This window comes from Amphibalanus amphitrite, unplaced genomic scaffold, assembly GCF_019059575.1.
Source record: "Amphibalanus amphitrite isolate SeventyFive unplaced genomic scaffold, NRLGWU_Aamphi_draft 002126F_arrow, whole genome shotgun sequence".
In the NCBI taxonomy this organism is placed as follows: Eukaryota; Metazoa; Arthropoda; class Thecostraca; order Balanomorpha; family Balanidae; genus Amphibalanus; species Amphibalanus amphitrite.
The window spans coordinates 25,997-41,003 of NW_024883619.1; the positions used below are offsets into that span (position 1 = coordinate 25,997).

Sequence of the window (15,007 nt, forward strand, 5' to 3'; positions counted from 1 at the left end):
CCTGCTAATACGAATCGGCGGTCCGAACAAAATCCGCAGGGAAAGAGGCTTAGAAGCGAATAGGACCAAGATACGTATTACAGGAACTATTTCTTTCCAAAAAGAAACATTAAAATGCAAAATAATGGGTATTTTTTTTCATTTGCTTCTTTTGAAATAATAATTTAAAAAAATATGTCGGTATTTTGTCAAGTTTTCACAAATAAATAGAGTGAAAACCAAAAAGAAAATATCAAAGTACTTTCAGCTGAAACATTTTTCTGACAGCACTAGGACGAATCAAGAGAGGCAAGTGCTCAATGAGTCGAAGCAAGACAACTTTATGTTTAACTTTTTTTTGTTAAGTTAATTGAGAATGTTTTGAGCAGATTAAATGCAAAAAAGACATAAGATATTAAGTTTTTAATTCAGTCACCTCTATTGCTACGGAAGTGCGCCACATTTGTATGCTATTCCGTTTGTAATGCGCATCGGGCCGAGAGCCAAACTAGATCCGTTTGACGTCACTGATACGAATTTGCTCATGTAGTCGGTGCACTGAATGCGTTCTTGGGGAGCTGATGCGAATTAGCGTAGTGCGTATTTGGAACGGATCGCTCATGTAACCGAAACGTCCGAGGCACACGATTCGGGCCGTATTTCACAAGGACTATTCTTTGCTGACTGGAAGCGTCAAAATGCAAAATACTAAGCATTTTTTTATTGGCTGCCTCGTAGAAAATAGCAAAAAAAATGTTGGTATTTTGGTTTAGTCTTTGCATGTGAAATAAAATGAATGAAATATTTTTATAGATATTTTTTTTCTGACCACCCTGCTGTCGCTGCATGGCGAATCAGTGCCCACTGACTTAAAACAAGAAAACTTTGTTTTCATTTTTTGATTTCATGTTAATTTTAAATGTTTTTGAGCCTATCAAATGATATAAGTATTTAAAATTTAGCTCAGTCGTCCCGGTAAATGCCGCAACTGCGCCATGACTGTACGCTAATCCTATTCCGTTTGTGATACGAATTACCGGCCGTCGAGGAGTCAGCCCGGGTGAGCCAAACAAGATCCGTTTGACGTAGATAAAACGAATTAGTCTCATGTAACCGGTGCCGTAGATCCGTTTGTGGGGAGCTGATGCGCATTAGCGTAGTGCGTATTTGGAACGGATCGCTCATGTAACCCCGGTAATTGTCCCCGACCCACATCAGACTCCGCATCCGACTGACGCTTCCCCGCGGCGGCCGACCCAGCGCCGGGTCACGGCCGCCCCGAGGCAGCCAATCAGCGAACGACAACGAGCACCGCCGCAGGCGGCCCACGATCCGGACGCGTATTCCCCGATTATATGACAATTTTGAAAACATCGGCCCAGTTTCAACAGAGGTCACAAAAAGTAAGCATGTTTAACGAAGTCTTAAAGGGACTATCCCACCTTCAAAAAAGCACCGTTTATGATTCGGAAATGTTACTCATGATATCGTGACGACTTCTGCAAGTTTTTACGCGTTTTCATCATATACTTTTTGAGGTATTGCGACTTTTATATTTCATCGTGACGTCACTTAGATCGAACTTGTGACGTAATGAAGGATTTACTTCATGTCAATGTGGAGGAAAATTTGGCAGCAAATATATTTGCTCTCAAATATGTCGCGGCTCATACAGCAACAAAAGAGTCTCTGATTGGCTTATTTGTAAATCAAGTGATACTTCACTTGAATGCGTGACAGGCGTTCAAAAGGCAAATGACGTCATCAGATTGCCGTTAATGGTTAAGAGATTGGGACTTGTACAGGGAACATTTTCAAATGAAGGGAACGAATTTCTTCAACACCACGAGGCTGCGGGGGTTGAGACCAAGATAGATAGTGGTTTCTGAACCTCGCCGCAAACTTGGCTATCTCAACTCAAACCTAATGTAAAGGTGGGATAATCCCCTTAAATTGACCACATGGACAGTTTCATGTGCAAGAGACCTTTCTGCAAGAAGACAGAGGAGGCAACGGTCACATCATCCCCTTCCATACCCATCGTGACTGAAAAGTTGGTTAGATTAGACCTTATGATGGTTGACTTCACCGAAAATAAATCCGGGATTAGTTAACGCACGTTCTGCAAGTACGACAGGGCAGGAAAAGATATCGAAAACAATGTATGGATGCTATCGATGGTCATTTATTTGATTGACAAACCTGATTTCATCGGTAAGACCGACTTTAAGATGATGGAACAACCAGCACATTTCTATGCAACATTCATCACCATACAGACAGAGGAAGTATTTGCTTAACGACCATACCCGGCATAACCGTCCTGTCCGACATCAGCACTATATTCGTAGGCGTATCGGCCGTATCCACCGTGTCCAGCGTCGTATCCACCGTGTCCATATCCCTTTCGTCCATATCCGCCAGAACCGTATCCGTCATGGCCACCGATTCCCTGAGCCTGAGCGTAGACCTTGGCCTTCCCTCCAGTGAACGTGCTGTATCCTCCGTATCCGCCGTATCCACCGCCCTGGTTTCCGCTGTGATGAAACAAAAGTATCATCAGCATTCAAAGGATACTCCAGCGTTACAAAGTACGTTTGGGCTATGTTGAGCCTACTGGTAACAAAATACGTGACAAAGCACCCACGCAACAACGTATCATGACATTTTTTAATTCGATGTAGAATGCTAAAACAGAGATAGGCGTTCATCAATTGCAAGTTAAAGCTCTAAACAAAAAACAATTTTATTGTCATTTCCCACTACAAAAAGTCATATTGAACACTTACATAAGCCATTTGTAACATGCAAACTGATACTTACATTTTGTTGGCATGAGTCTGATGAACCCCGTAATTGCTGCTGCCCCAGGGGTTATATCTGAAACAAAGACAATTCATTGGTAGGCATAACGTGTGACAAATCATAAGCACACCCACCAAACCAATGAAATATGGACGGCATTACGATGAAATGCAAAATAATCACATGTTAAATCGGTATATACCACGCTAATGTGCCACATAAAGATGATCTCACTGTTGCACGCTGACGTGACTTTGCAGTCCCTCCAGTGGCCCGCCAGGTATTCCATCGGCAGTCGCGACCATCGCACACAGCGACAAAACGATAACCTGGAAACAAACAGTGTTAGATGATGGGCCGAGAGCTGTGCAGTGTAAAACAGCGCATATATTGAGATGTAGCTAAAGGTTGACACATTGAGCTAAACCTAAATTACACGAGATGCACAAATACTGGCAAATGATAAGGGTTAGGTTCTAAGCTATTAGCCCAAAGTTTTCCATAGAATGACGAAACCCGGATATACCAGTAAGTAATAGTTGGTACAGCTCTTTTGAGCCAGTCATATCTCACCCTGATCATGTTTGATCTGTTTTAGTGGCCGCTGTGTGCTGACTGCAACTTTTCTGCCAACAGTCAGTCTTATATACAGCCACTGAGTACCCCTTTGCCGGGTTTATTTTTACCCCGCAACAAGCGGTGGTGACCGCTGCACCGTTGGGCCGAGTCTCTCACTCTTGTGGGACATGAGTCCACCTGACCTTGGTCCGAATTTTCACACCGCAGGTGACCGGTAACCACACGTTTCGGCTGCAGAGAGCGGACGGTTCTCACGGATCTCGGGACGGTGTAGTCTGTGCGAACAAGACACTCCGCTCCGCACAGGGGATTTGGGGTACTTCAGTGAGTGCCGATCCGTAACAGAGAGTAACGGTTCCCAATTGGAAACGCAGCATTCCATAAGGTTATGCAATATTTCACAGATATATGTCGTCTAAGTGCCTGGAAAGATTCAATATAGCTGATGGACATTGTGTTCTCGTGTAAAACTTCCGTCTATCCACTCAATGTCACAGAAGGTATGTATATTGCGCAAGCATGCCTTACATTAGCCTGCGACCCGTTGGGAGGGAGGTTTGTGGTTTTTCGGAGATGTCTAAGAAACGGCAGCGAATTTTTACTTGTGAAAAACTTACTTATTACAAAGCGTCGTTATTTTACCATAAGCTTAACCTAATCACTGTTTCTATGTAGTGACCTGGTGACTTGTTCTGAAATGGTTGGGAATTGACATTGGAATTGTGGAATGTTCTAAGAGGGTGTCCCATAGAGCATTCCAAATTTGGCGGAGCTACACACCACCGTTTCACGCTATGTGCGAAAATAACAGCTTTTGGGGTGTTTCAATGCCCTACCCTGACAAGGGTTTTACAGACTATCCCATTAATACGTTAACAGGGATGAGATAATAAGCGTTATATCATCCATGACGTTAATTACTCAGCAATACTGCTGGATACATTCATTTTATTGACACAGCACACATACGTTTACATTGAACATTCAAATACTCGGACACCAAGTACACGGAAAACAACAAATAATTACCCCGTTCAATAGTCTTGTATGTGTTTCTAGTGTCCGTATCCGCCGTATCCACCATGTCCGACATCGGCGCTGTATCCGTAGGAATATCCACCGCCGTATCCGCCGTGTCCACCGCCGTATCCACCTTGTCCACCACCGTATCCGCCGTGTCCACCGCCGTATCCGCCGTGTCCATATCCACCAGATCCCTGGGCCTGGGCGTAGACTTTGGCGTGTCCTCCGACAAACTTGCCGTATCCTCCGTATCCACCGTATCCACCGCTATGGCCGCTGCCAAAGAAAACAAAATAGAATAAAATGCCACCCATATGGATGGTTCCATTTACATTGGAATCATGAGTTACATAAATGTAGCAAAGTATTTTGTTTTCAATTATAATACAGGTTTAATATGAATCAAAAGAGCACCTCGCTTTCATGCTCGTTGAGAAAATCTCACCGAATTCAATATCACTGAAACAATTAATTTGTACATTAGTGTGTTTTATTCATCTCTTTATTGTTTTTGAAAGGTAAGATAGCTGTAAAAACATATTACCACCAGTATAACGCCTTTTGGAGCGACCAACGGAGCGAGCGAGAGGGTGAGCCTTGCACGTGCTAAATTTTGAGGGGGTACCTCCAACAAACTTGTACACGGCACCCTACTAGCCGGTCTCTAGCGATGAGCCAAATTTTAGCACAATCGGCCCAGCCGTTATCGAGATCTGGAAACGAGCCATGCACGTGCGCACGTGCAGCAGCACCCCAGCCCTGGCACATGGATATGCATTGCCTGGTGGGTGCCTACCTATGTACATGCAAACTTTCAGCGCAATCGGCCAGGTAGTTACCGAGATATTGCAACTATAACAAAACTGACACTTTTTCGTTTTGCACGTAGCACATGCATAAGGGTTCTCCCACATGCATCGGGAATTGTCCAATACTTGGTAGAAGGAATGAAGTTACCCTACAAAAATTACCGCGTGTAAATCGGTCAAGTAGTTGCTGAGATATAAGCCTCGCAAAACATACTCAGAAATTTTCGTTAATCTAAGGAAAGACTACGCTCGCTCCGTAAAAATGTCACTCAAAAAGAAAAATAACACTTCTGTAAGGGGACTTAACAGGATTAAATATTTTGGTTAAACGTTATGTAGTGAATTTGAAAACACTTCATTAGAACGTACCAGCAAGCAAAGGAACGATGACTCTCCCGATAATTTTGTACTTACGCATAAGTGGCGTGAGTCTGATGAACTCCATACTTGCTGCTGCCCCAGGGATTGTACCTGAAAAAACGTGTGTGTTAGCAGTTAGGAAGTTAGGTGCGATGCTTTTCGAGGTTCGGTTTCCTCCCAAATATCGTTACGCGGAACTTATGACTTATGAGGCTCGCATTGGTTAGTTCAGAAAATATCTATTTTGAAACGCCGTTTCACGGGATGTTAAGTTTTAGCCTAGACGATTTAGGTGATTTCAATTCGTTTTCCAACGGCGAAACGGATGAAGTGTTCAGCGTTCTGTTTAATAAACTCACTGTTGGACGCTGACGTGGCTCTGGGCGCCATATCCACCACCATATCCACCGCCGGCAGCCGCGGCGGCCACACACAGGGCGAATACGACAAACTGAAAACAACGAAAACAAGGGGGATTAAGAGACAATCCCGCCAATATTTCTTGCTAGCCTTTTCAATTTTTGTGCCTCCATTGTATTCATTTCCGATTTTAGCAAAAGTGAATAACATGTTTGGATGTTGTCTCATCTGCCTGAATCCTACCAAAACCTCATGAAATATGGCATGCTTGTGCAAATATTGGCGAGAAGCTTCAAACGACAAGCGTTGCAGACACCTTTTCAAGTTCTTTCCTCCACGGGACATTTACACCAATCTGATCTCACTACCACAGAATGTTTGGCTGTCTGTTTTCATTGCCGCGGTACCTACTGCTTACCTTGATCATGTTGGTTGCCCGGTGTCTGTGTTGACTGTGCCTCCGCTGCCGCTGTCCGACCATTTATACAGCCCGTGTCCCCTGAAGGCGTGGTCTGGTCGTGACCTTTGGGGAGTGGTCGTGTCTCCGGGAGACAGGTCACCCTTCAGCGACCCCACCCGGGTCCTGCATGGCCAGCCGGCTCACTCAGCTGTGACTTAGCTGTGAAATCCGGTTACCCACCTGTCACTTAGCGACTGCGACAACCGGGCCACGCAGCGGTGACCTGACGATGCATCCGTTTTCGTACAGGACAAGCCTGCAATACCCTGAATGTCCACCATGTGTCCGTATGCGTCTACCAGCTATGTTGTATGCCCTGGGACATGTTAAAAGGTGCAGCACGGACCACGAGCCTAGCCGAGCGGCCGGGGCGCCGCTCCAGATCCTTCCACTCCTGCTGGTGCCGTCTGTTCTGGTCCTCCAGCTCCTGATGGTGCAGTCTCCTCTGCTACTCCAGCTCCTGGCGATGCAGTCTCCTCTGCTGCTCCAGCTGCTGGCGATGCAGTCTCCTCTGCTGCTCCAGCTCCTCGCAATGACGTCTCCTCTGCTGCTCCAGCTCCTCGCAGTGACGTCTCCTCTGCCACTCCAGCTCCTCGCAGTGACGTCTCCTCTGCTGCTCCAGCTCCTCGCAGTGACGTCTCCTCTGCCACTCCAGCTCCTCGCAGTGACGTCTCCTCTGCTCCTCCAGCTCCTGTTAGTGTTGCTCATTCAGCCGGTTTTGCTGCCGTGCCCTCTCTCCACACTGAGTAATGTTTTGCTGTTTGACCGAGCTTTTTGCTACCGATTATACTGCTGCGAATGCTCCTGCTGCTTATCCTGGTGCTGATGCCGGTGCTGCAGAACTAGCCTAGCAGCACTAGCAGTAGCTCGTAAACAGGACAGGCAGAGGCTTCTTTGACTCCAGAAAAAGAAGACAAGTTATGGCTTAAATCTTATTGACACAATTTACCTAGAATAACCCGCGCCCCGTAGGGCTACCGGCAGACCCTACCATCCGTGGGGGGGGGGGCGTTTTGGACCCCTAAGATCTCGGAAATATACCGGCCGATTTTCAAAATGCAAAAGTCGTTCGATAGCCCCACCGGGGAACTACCTTGTGACCAAATTTAATTGACCTTGGTCCAACCGATGACGTCACAGGTCTGATCAAAGTTCGTAATTTCACCGTTTCATACAGGCATTTGAAGAAATGTGTTGTGAAATCGAGTAAATTGGTAAGGTATTGAAAATCATTGATGGAGCATTGTTCGTCAAACACATATTTTGCTATCTGAGTTCATTGATACCAGGTCAGGTTACAGAGCTCAGGTCTCTGAGGGTCACAATATGAAAGTGTCGTGTGATTCATTTTTAATGGTCCAGGTTACATGACAAATGCGATTATGTGGGTCAGGCAGCCTTTGGGGCCAGCTTAGGTTATGGTCTGGTAAAGTTCAGGTCAAGGTCAGGTCAAATTAGGTGAAATCATAAAAGTTGATATTTTTGCATACAATGGGTATCAATTAGATGCGGCTCGTCACGGGGAGTCCAATGAGCCTCTTTGTTTTGCGCTACGTGGTCTAGAATTGACATAAATTAAGCTTGAAAATTTTTGACGTCACCATTTTGAACAGTGTTTTTTCGCTATTACTTGGCCAAAACAAAGAGGTATCGATTTGAAGTTTGGTATCCAGATAGAAGACGGAGGGTACGATCATATTTATTCCCGTTTTTTTCGAAATTAAAAAAAAAAGTTTTGGATCTTTTGGCTATTTTATTCAAAGAATCACTTTTTTGATTTTTTTAGTTTAAATCCATAAAAATGTTAATCCGAGATTGCAGTTTTATAGCTCTGTCAAAGTCAATTCTTTATCTTTTGTTCTCAATCATGTCTTCTGTATCTTCAAGGCTGTAGGCCTGACCGTCCCTGACAGCTTTTCTTGCGAAACATGTTTTTTGGTTCGAAAAAGGCAAGCAATGACGTCATTCTGGCCCCATTTGTGGCCAACAAATCAAAGCCTCTGGATTTTTTTTTTTTGTCACCAAGTGTAACTTTGACGCCAGGAAGGGTCCTAAGAGTTTGGTGGCGATATATCCAGCCGTTTAGAAGATATCTACGGAAAAGGACGGGAGGGGTGTTCTGTTCTGCGCCCGCCGGATCCTCAGTCCGCACTGACACGACACGCACCGCTCTGCACATATATTGCCGGCTCGGACGGCACGCACACCTTGACGGCTCGCTCGACACTGCCCGCTCTCCGCCGGCGCCGGCCGGCGGCCGCTCGGCGGGCCAAGGCCGGGCCCTTCTCATAACAGGGGTTGCGGGCCCGTATCATAACACCTCCCCCCAAGACCTTCGCTCTAACAAAAGCATACCTTGATATGTTAGACGAATGTCTTCAAACAAAAGTAATCTCCGTTAAGCGAAGCATCCATCAAGGAAGACGAGAACTATCGCGCGATACAACGAAATGCAGTTACAATAACAAAACACATGTCGGGGCATTCGTAGCGTGCACACGCTATCAGTCATATGTGTTGGTGTCCCAGCGGACTTGCAGTCGCTGCGGCTCACGACGCTGGCGACCACTTTGACGGGGCTCCGCCGCTCGCGCCGCCGCCGTTCGGTGGGTGGGCGGTTGCTGCAGCGCCTCCCGCCGGGTCGGCGGCGCCCGCGCCGCGCCGGGAACCTCCGGTGGCTGCGGCTCCGCGCCGCTGGCCAACATCGGGCGGTGTGGTCTCAGGAAACGCCTGTTTCTCCAATATATGCGTCCGCTTGGCATCTTTACAAGGTAGGTGCGGCGCTGTCCCACGCCGACGATCACACCCGTACGGTCCCAGCGGCCGTTCTCGGTGCTCTGCACGTCGACGCGGCAGCCGACGCGCAGTCCAGAGAGGGGGCGCGCTGTGGCGTCGTGACGGCGCTGTACGTCGTCTCGGAGGTCGGCCGCCCTCGCGTCGCACGCGTCGGCGGCGCGCTGCCATTCAGGTGCGTATGCTCGGTGATGGGTCGGCACGCCCGACCGCAGCGGATGACCAAACAGCGTCTGGGCTGGTGACCTGCCGTCGGCCCGTGGCGTGTTTCGCAGCTCGAGGAGACCTCGGTCGAGCTGATCGTCGTCCAGCCGTCCGCTCGCCGAGGCAGCCACGATTATTTTCTTCACCGTTTTCACGGCAGCCTCGGCGTGACCGTTGGATCTCGGGTACCGTGGGGATGACATCTCGTGGCAGACTCCCCACCGGTCCAGAAATCGCCGGAGCGTGGAGGAGGCGAACTGCGGTCCGCCGTCTGTCCGCAGTACGGTGGGAACACCCGTCTGAGAGAACAGCCGCCGCAGCTGCTTCACCAGGTGGTCCGCCGAGGCCGTCCTGGGGCAGACCGTTACATACGGCCAGCCTGACAGTCTGTCCACGTACACGAGGTAGGTCCGGCCGGCGACATAAAAATAATCTGCCGATACCGACTCGAAAACGCGGCTGGGAAGATCGTCTTCCATCCATAAGGGCTCATTGCTGTGACTGGCAGCGAGCTGCCTGCAGCTCTGGCATGCAGAGACGGTGTTGCATATGTCCCGGTCAATCCCCGGCCAATACACGGACAGCCGTGCGCGGCGTTTGGTTTTCTCCATTCCTTGGTGAGAATCATGTAGCCGGTCGAGAACGTTGCGGCGTAGACTGGCCGGAATCACGAGCCTCGCTCCGTAGACGATGAGCCCGTCGTCGACCGCCAGCATTGAGCGGACACCCCAGTAGGGCCGCAGAGCTGGTGCCACGTCGTGTCGGTGGTCGGGAAATCCTACCAGGATGACGTCACGGAGGGCTCGGTACTCGGGATCGCGGGCGGCTGCCGCCCGAACCGAGTCCAGAGTCCGGTCTTGGAGCGGAGCGACTAGGACACCGTCCTCGGAGGTCGCGCTCAGAGTAGCGACCACGGCGTCGTGCAGTGCCTCCGTCACCTCCGCAACCTCGTCTCCCGTTGCTGGATCGGAGACTGGAGCGCGTGACAGGGCGTCCGGGATGCAGTGTGAGGCCCCCTTTTGCCATACAGCAGTGAAGCTGTAGATCGACATTTTCTCCCGCATCCGCTGGAGGCGAGGGTTGTCGATCTCTGATAACCTCTTGGAATTGAGGATCGGGACGAGAGGGCGGTGATCCACGATGAGGTCGAACTGTGGAAGTCCTGCCAGAAAGATGTGGCACTTGCGGAGGGCCCACAGGCAGGCCAGGCACTCCAGCTCCACCACCGCGTATCTTGACTCTGTATCTGTAAGGAAGCGGGAGCCGCACTGCACCATCTTCCATGTGTCTCCGTGGCGCTGCTGGAGAACGAAACCCAGACCGCGGGTTCGTGCAGAGTCCGTTTGAAGCTTGGTAGGCAGCTGCGGGTCGAAGAAGGCCAGAACGGGTGGCGACACCAGCGCTCTCTTGACGTCCTTGAATGCCTCTTCATGTTGCTCAGTCCATCTCCAGACGGTGTGCTGCTTGAGCAGGTCTCTGAGGGGCTGAGCTGCACTGGCGATGTCTGCTGAGAAGTCGGCCAACTGATTGGTGAGTCCCAGGAACGATCTGAGATCGGTGAGGTTCTCCGGCCGCGGGAACTCAGAGATCGCTTGCAGCTTGCGGTCGTCAACCGTGTAGCCCTGTTCCGAGATGCGGTAGCCGCAGTAGTCCAGCGACGGCCGCGCAAACTGGAATTTGCGCGGGTTGATAGTGATGCCTGTCTCTCGGCAGCGTCTGAGGACCGCGACCACGTGAGAGAGATGGGCGCTGTAGGTCGCGTCGTGCAGCAGCAGATCGTCCACGATTTTCAGCGTTCGCGGTATATCTCCGAGTGCTGCGTCGCCCCGCCTGTTGTATTCGTCACCTGACGAGATGAGACCCATCGGGGCCCTGAGGAACTTCATCCGGCCCCATGGAGTTATGAAACAGGTGAGGTCTTGAGATTCCTCGGCGATCGGGACCTGAAAGTATCCCATGGCGGCATCCAGCGTGGTCAGCCACCGCGCGTCCCCGTCGATAGACGCCACTGCGTCGTGGATCGGTCTCACGGGGTAGGCAGGTCTCTTCACGAACCTGTTGATGGCGGTCATATCCACGACCAGTCTGGCTCCTCCCTGGCGTTTCGCAATTGGCACCATGGGGTGACACCACTCCGTAGGGTAGTTCACCGGGGCCACGATCCCTCTGGCGACCAAGTCGTCGAGCTGGCTCTTTATTTCCTCTCTCCAGCAGTATGGGATGTTTCTGGCAGCGGTGAGAGCTGTGGGGACTGCGTCGTCTGTCAGGTCGATGACCATCGGGCCACCAGCCATCTCGCAGAGCGTCTCATTGCCGTCGAACACGTCTTTGAATTGTTGTCTCAGGGTCGCCTCATGACCTCTGATGACATCGTCTGACGGGTCGTATTCGTGCTCCCACACAGGCTGGGCACTGGCCGCTGTTTGTTGAGACGACGGCTTCGTGCTGGATCCTGCGGCTCCCGCGCCGCCCGCTGTGGTTCCAGTGCCGCCCGCTGCGGCTCCCGTGCCGCCCGCCGCGGCACCCGTGTCGCCTGCCGGGGCTTCCGTGCCACCCGCCGAAGTTCCCGTGCCGCCCGCCGCCCGGGCCGCGGCCACGTGTTGCAGCGGGTGACCAGTAGGCGGCGCCAGGTGTTCGTCGACAGGTGGCGCCGGCGGACGGTCGGGACGCTGCAGAGGCCGCGCGCCGATCGACTGTGAGCGGACGTGGCTGCCGCGGCTTTGGTCTGGAACGGACTGACTGCGCCAGATGTTGACAGGGATCTGGGCCGGAAAATTGGCGGGCAGGATCCGCAGACGCACGGAGTCACACCAGCCGAGCAGGAATCCGGTGACCTCTCGCAACACATACACCGTTGTGGCGGTCTGGCAGTCGCCAAAGGTCACCGCGGCGCTGAATTGGCCGATGCAGGTCAGCGGCGTGCTCCCGGCTGACGAAAACTTGATCTCGCCGCCTACCGACCCGGTCATCTTCGTTGCGACACCCAGGGACGCAGCCATGTCAGCGCCCATGACCGTAGCTTCCGCCCCGGTATCAGGCATGCATAACACGGCCGACGATCCCGTCGAATGGACGAGTGTCACTCTGATCCGCGGCGTGCGGCGTGCAGTCAGTTGGTCCACGTAGATATCTCCGACAATTTGTCGTACTTCGGGTCGGTCACCGGCCGCGTCCGCGTTTGCCGGCGCCGCGCCAGGACCCGTGCCCCGCCCGCGGCGTAACCTTGACCGGCCACGGCCGGGCGGCTGGTCGCCGGCCGCGCGGTCACGTGATCTGGCATCCTGCCAGCCACGGCCGCCGCCCCTGGGACCGCGGTCGGGCGGCTGGTTGGCGCACACCGTTGCGAAGTGACCGGAGCCTCCGCATGCATGGCATGCTGCATCCATCGCGGGGCAGCGCACGCCGTCAGCGTGTCGAGCCCGACCGCAGCGTCGGCAGGGGTCGTCTCGACGCGCACTGTTGGAGCATGGATGGGCACGCGACCGACGGTACGCCGACAATGCTGTCACGTTAGCCGGCTCGCCGAGAATTGCGGCACTGTTCGCGTTCGCCGACTCACACGCACGACAAATGTCCACCGCCCTCTGCAGCGTCAGCTTCGGCTCATGCAGCATACGCTTCAGCGCCTCCTCGTCACGGATGCCGACCACGATCCTGTCACGGTACTGATCGTCCGCACACTTATCGCAAAAGTCACAATACGCGGCGATTTCCTTAATAGACGATACAAAATCGTCGAACGTCTCATCCGGTTCTTGCACTCGCGAGTAGAAGTCTCGTCTGTCGAGGATGATGCTGCGTTGACCACGCAGATGAGCCTCCATCGTGTCGATCACGGTCTTCAGGTCGGCTTCCGAAGGGATCTGGAGGCTATATCGCAGCGTTCGCGTCCACTCGTCGTCGAGCAGTGACATCAGGGCCGCCTTCTGCTCCGCGATAGGCAACGTCTCCAGGTGAGTGAGGAGCCTGAAGTCGTCGAACTTCTGGCGCCACGTGCCGAACTCCTTGAGGGACGCGGAGGAGGTCAGGTGCGGCGTCGAGATAGCGCTCGACGGGAGTTTTGCTGGCGTAGCAGCGGGCTGTCTGCTCTCGGTGACGGCCGTCTCGCTCCGTGCGATCGGCTGTTGCACCTGGTTCGCCAGCGCCCGCTCCAGCATGGTTGCGAGTCGTTCCTCCCGCTGCGCCGCCTGCTCGGCGAGCCGCTCCTCCCGCTGCGCTGCCTGCTCCGACTGCTGGGCCAACAGCGCCGTCAGGCGCTCGAGTTGTGCGTTGTCCGCCATCACTGACGCGAGCGATCCGACACGGCTGCACGTAGTTCAGTATATCTCGGAATCGGTGTCGCACGCTACCGATCACACTACCGACCGCGCCATGTTCTGTTCTGCGCCCGCCGGATCCTCAGTCCGCACTGACACGACACGCACCGCTCTGCACATATATTGCCGGCTCGGACGGCACGCACACCTTGACGGCGCCCGGCGCCGGGGCTGCAGGGGCGGCAGGTCGTGGCGGTCCGGCGGTCGGCGGGATGTTCTCGTCGGACTAATAAACATCCAGTCGCTGCTTCCGAAGGTGGTGTCACTGCAACACGATGAACTGCACAGACTGAACTACGACTTCTTCGTCATCACCGAAACGTGGCTGAAGCCTTCCACCCCGACACGGCTCGTGACCTTCCCTGGGTTCACGCTCCACCGCGCGGACCGGCCTGGCGGCTCTGGCTTTGGCGGGGTGGCTATCCTGTGTCGCGACAACTACAGCTGCTCCGTTGTCGCCCAGCCGGAGCCGGAGTGTGCCGCCTGTCAGCTGGAGAGCCTCTGGCTTCGGGTGAGGCCGCCTGTCGGTCCACCGTTTACCCTAGCCGCCGTGTACCGGCCTCCACGCCGGACCGCGGCGGCACTCAGCGCGGACATTGGTGCACTAGAAACTCAGTACCAACGTGTTTTATTGCAATACGAGGGACCTGTTTTTATCATGGGTGACCTCAATTGCAATATGCTTGACTCTACGACTAATCTAAGCCGTGCTCGTCTAGTTGACATGCTTGAAGCTTTTCATCTGTATCAATTCGTTTCGCAAGCCACATTTTCATCGGGTTCACTACTTGATGTTGTGATTTCAAATGTAAGCGATGGTGTTCAGAAAACAGGAGTTTTTAAGTGTGCTTTTAGTCCTCATTGTTTTGTCCGAACCCTTTTAAAGTTTTCGAGATGTCGCCCAAAGCCATGTCGTGTCCCCACTCGCAAATTGAAGGATGTCGATCGCTCGCGGTTGTTGCAAGACTTATACTCTGTTGACTGGTCTAGTGTTTTTAATTCCGTTTCCGTCTGTGATAAGTGGTCTCAATTTCTGTCCGTTTTAGTTCCGATCATTGACAAGCATGCTCCAATCAAATGTATCACTATCAGGAACCCGAACGCGCCACCTGTGACCCGTGCCACCCTCGACCTGATGGCACAGCGGCGGGGAGTGTTGCGTCGCGAAGGTAAATCGCCGGCTTTCCGTGATCTGGATAGGCAGGTCAGGTCAGCCATCCGTCGTGACTGCTGTGCGGGTATCGAGGAGAGTCTGCGTGCTCGAGGGAGCGGCTCCCTGTACCGCAGTATCCGACCCATTCTGACAGGGAAGAGGGACG

The 15,007-nt window shown here is 52.4% G+C and overlaps 2 protein-coding genes across 6 annotated transcripts; both read right to left on the minus strand.

The window, feature by feature from the left end:
• Positions 1-2,145: 2,145 nt before the first annotated feature.
• Positions 2,146-6,574, minus strand: LOC122376403 (glycine-rich cell wall structural protein-like). 5 transcript variants are annotated; one of them, XR_006255624.1, is made up of 7 exons: positions 6,334-6,557; positions 5,915-6,006; positions 5,610-5,666; positions 4,393-4,662; positions 3,019-3,113; positions 2,803-2,859; positions 2,146-2,516 (listed from the first exon to the last, which is right to left on the minus strand). XR_006255624.1 is itself a non-coding variant. In XM_043356266.1 (5 exons), the coding sequence occupies exons 1-5, from the start codon at positions 6,394-6,396 to the stop codon at positions 2,276-2,278; spliced, it is 450 nt and encodes a 149-aa protein (XP_043212201.1). In that variant the 5' UTR covers positions 6,397-6,574; the 3' UTR covers positions 2,152-2,275. The 5 variants fall into 5 exon arrangements, 4 of the variants coding, with proteins under 4 accessions (XP_043212201.1, XP_043212203.1, XP_043212202.1 ...); XM_043356266.1 differs by lacking the exons at positions 2,803-2,859; positions 3,019-3,113 and having other exon boundaries at positions 2,152-2,505; positions 4,655-4,662; positions 6,334-6,574; XM_043356267.1 differs by lacking the exons at positions 2,146-2,516; positions 2,803-2,859; positions 3,019-3,113 and having other exon boundaries at positions 4,416-4,516; positions 4,559-4,662; positions 6,334-6,559.
• Positions 6,575-8,453: 1,879 nt separating this feature from the next.
• Positions 8,454-12,371, minus strand: LOC122376405 (uncharacterized protein K02A2.6-like). Its single transcript, XM_043356270.1, has one exon. It carries the CDS (start codon positions 12,369-12,371, stop codon positions 8,880-8,882), a length of 3,492 nt encoding a protein of 1,163 aa, XP_043212205.1. The 3' UTR covers positions 8,454-8,879.
• Between the last annotated feature and the right edge of the window lie 2,636 nt (positions 12,372-15,007).

What these genes read in the sequence shown, in the direction of transcription:
- LOC122376403 (XM_043356265.1), bottom strand. Translation starts at nt 6,396, where the DNA reads ATGGTCGGACAGCGGCAGCGGAGGCACAGTCAACACAGACACCGGGCA. An exon ending in AGCCACGTCAGCGTCCAACA is followed by an intron (nt 5,667 to 5,914) that starts GTGAGTTTATTA and finishes ACGTTTTTTCAG; the next exon opens with GTACAATCCCTGGGGCAGCA. An exon ending in CAGACTCACGCCACTTATGC is followed by an intron (nt 4,663 to 5,609) that starts GTAAGTACAAAA and finishes TTTCTTTGGCAG; the next exon opens with CGGCCATAGCGGTGGATACG.
- LOC122376405 (XM_043356270.1), bottom strand. Translation starts at nt 12,371, where the DNA reads ATGGCTGCGTCCCTGGGTGTCGCAACGAAGATGACCGGGTCGGTAGGC.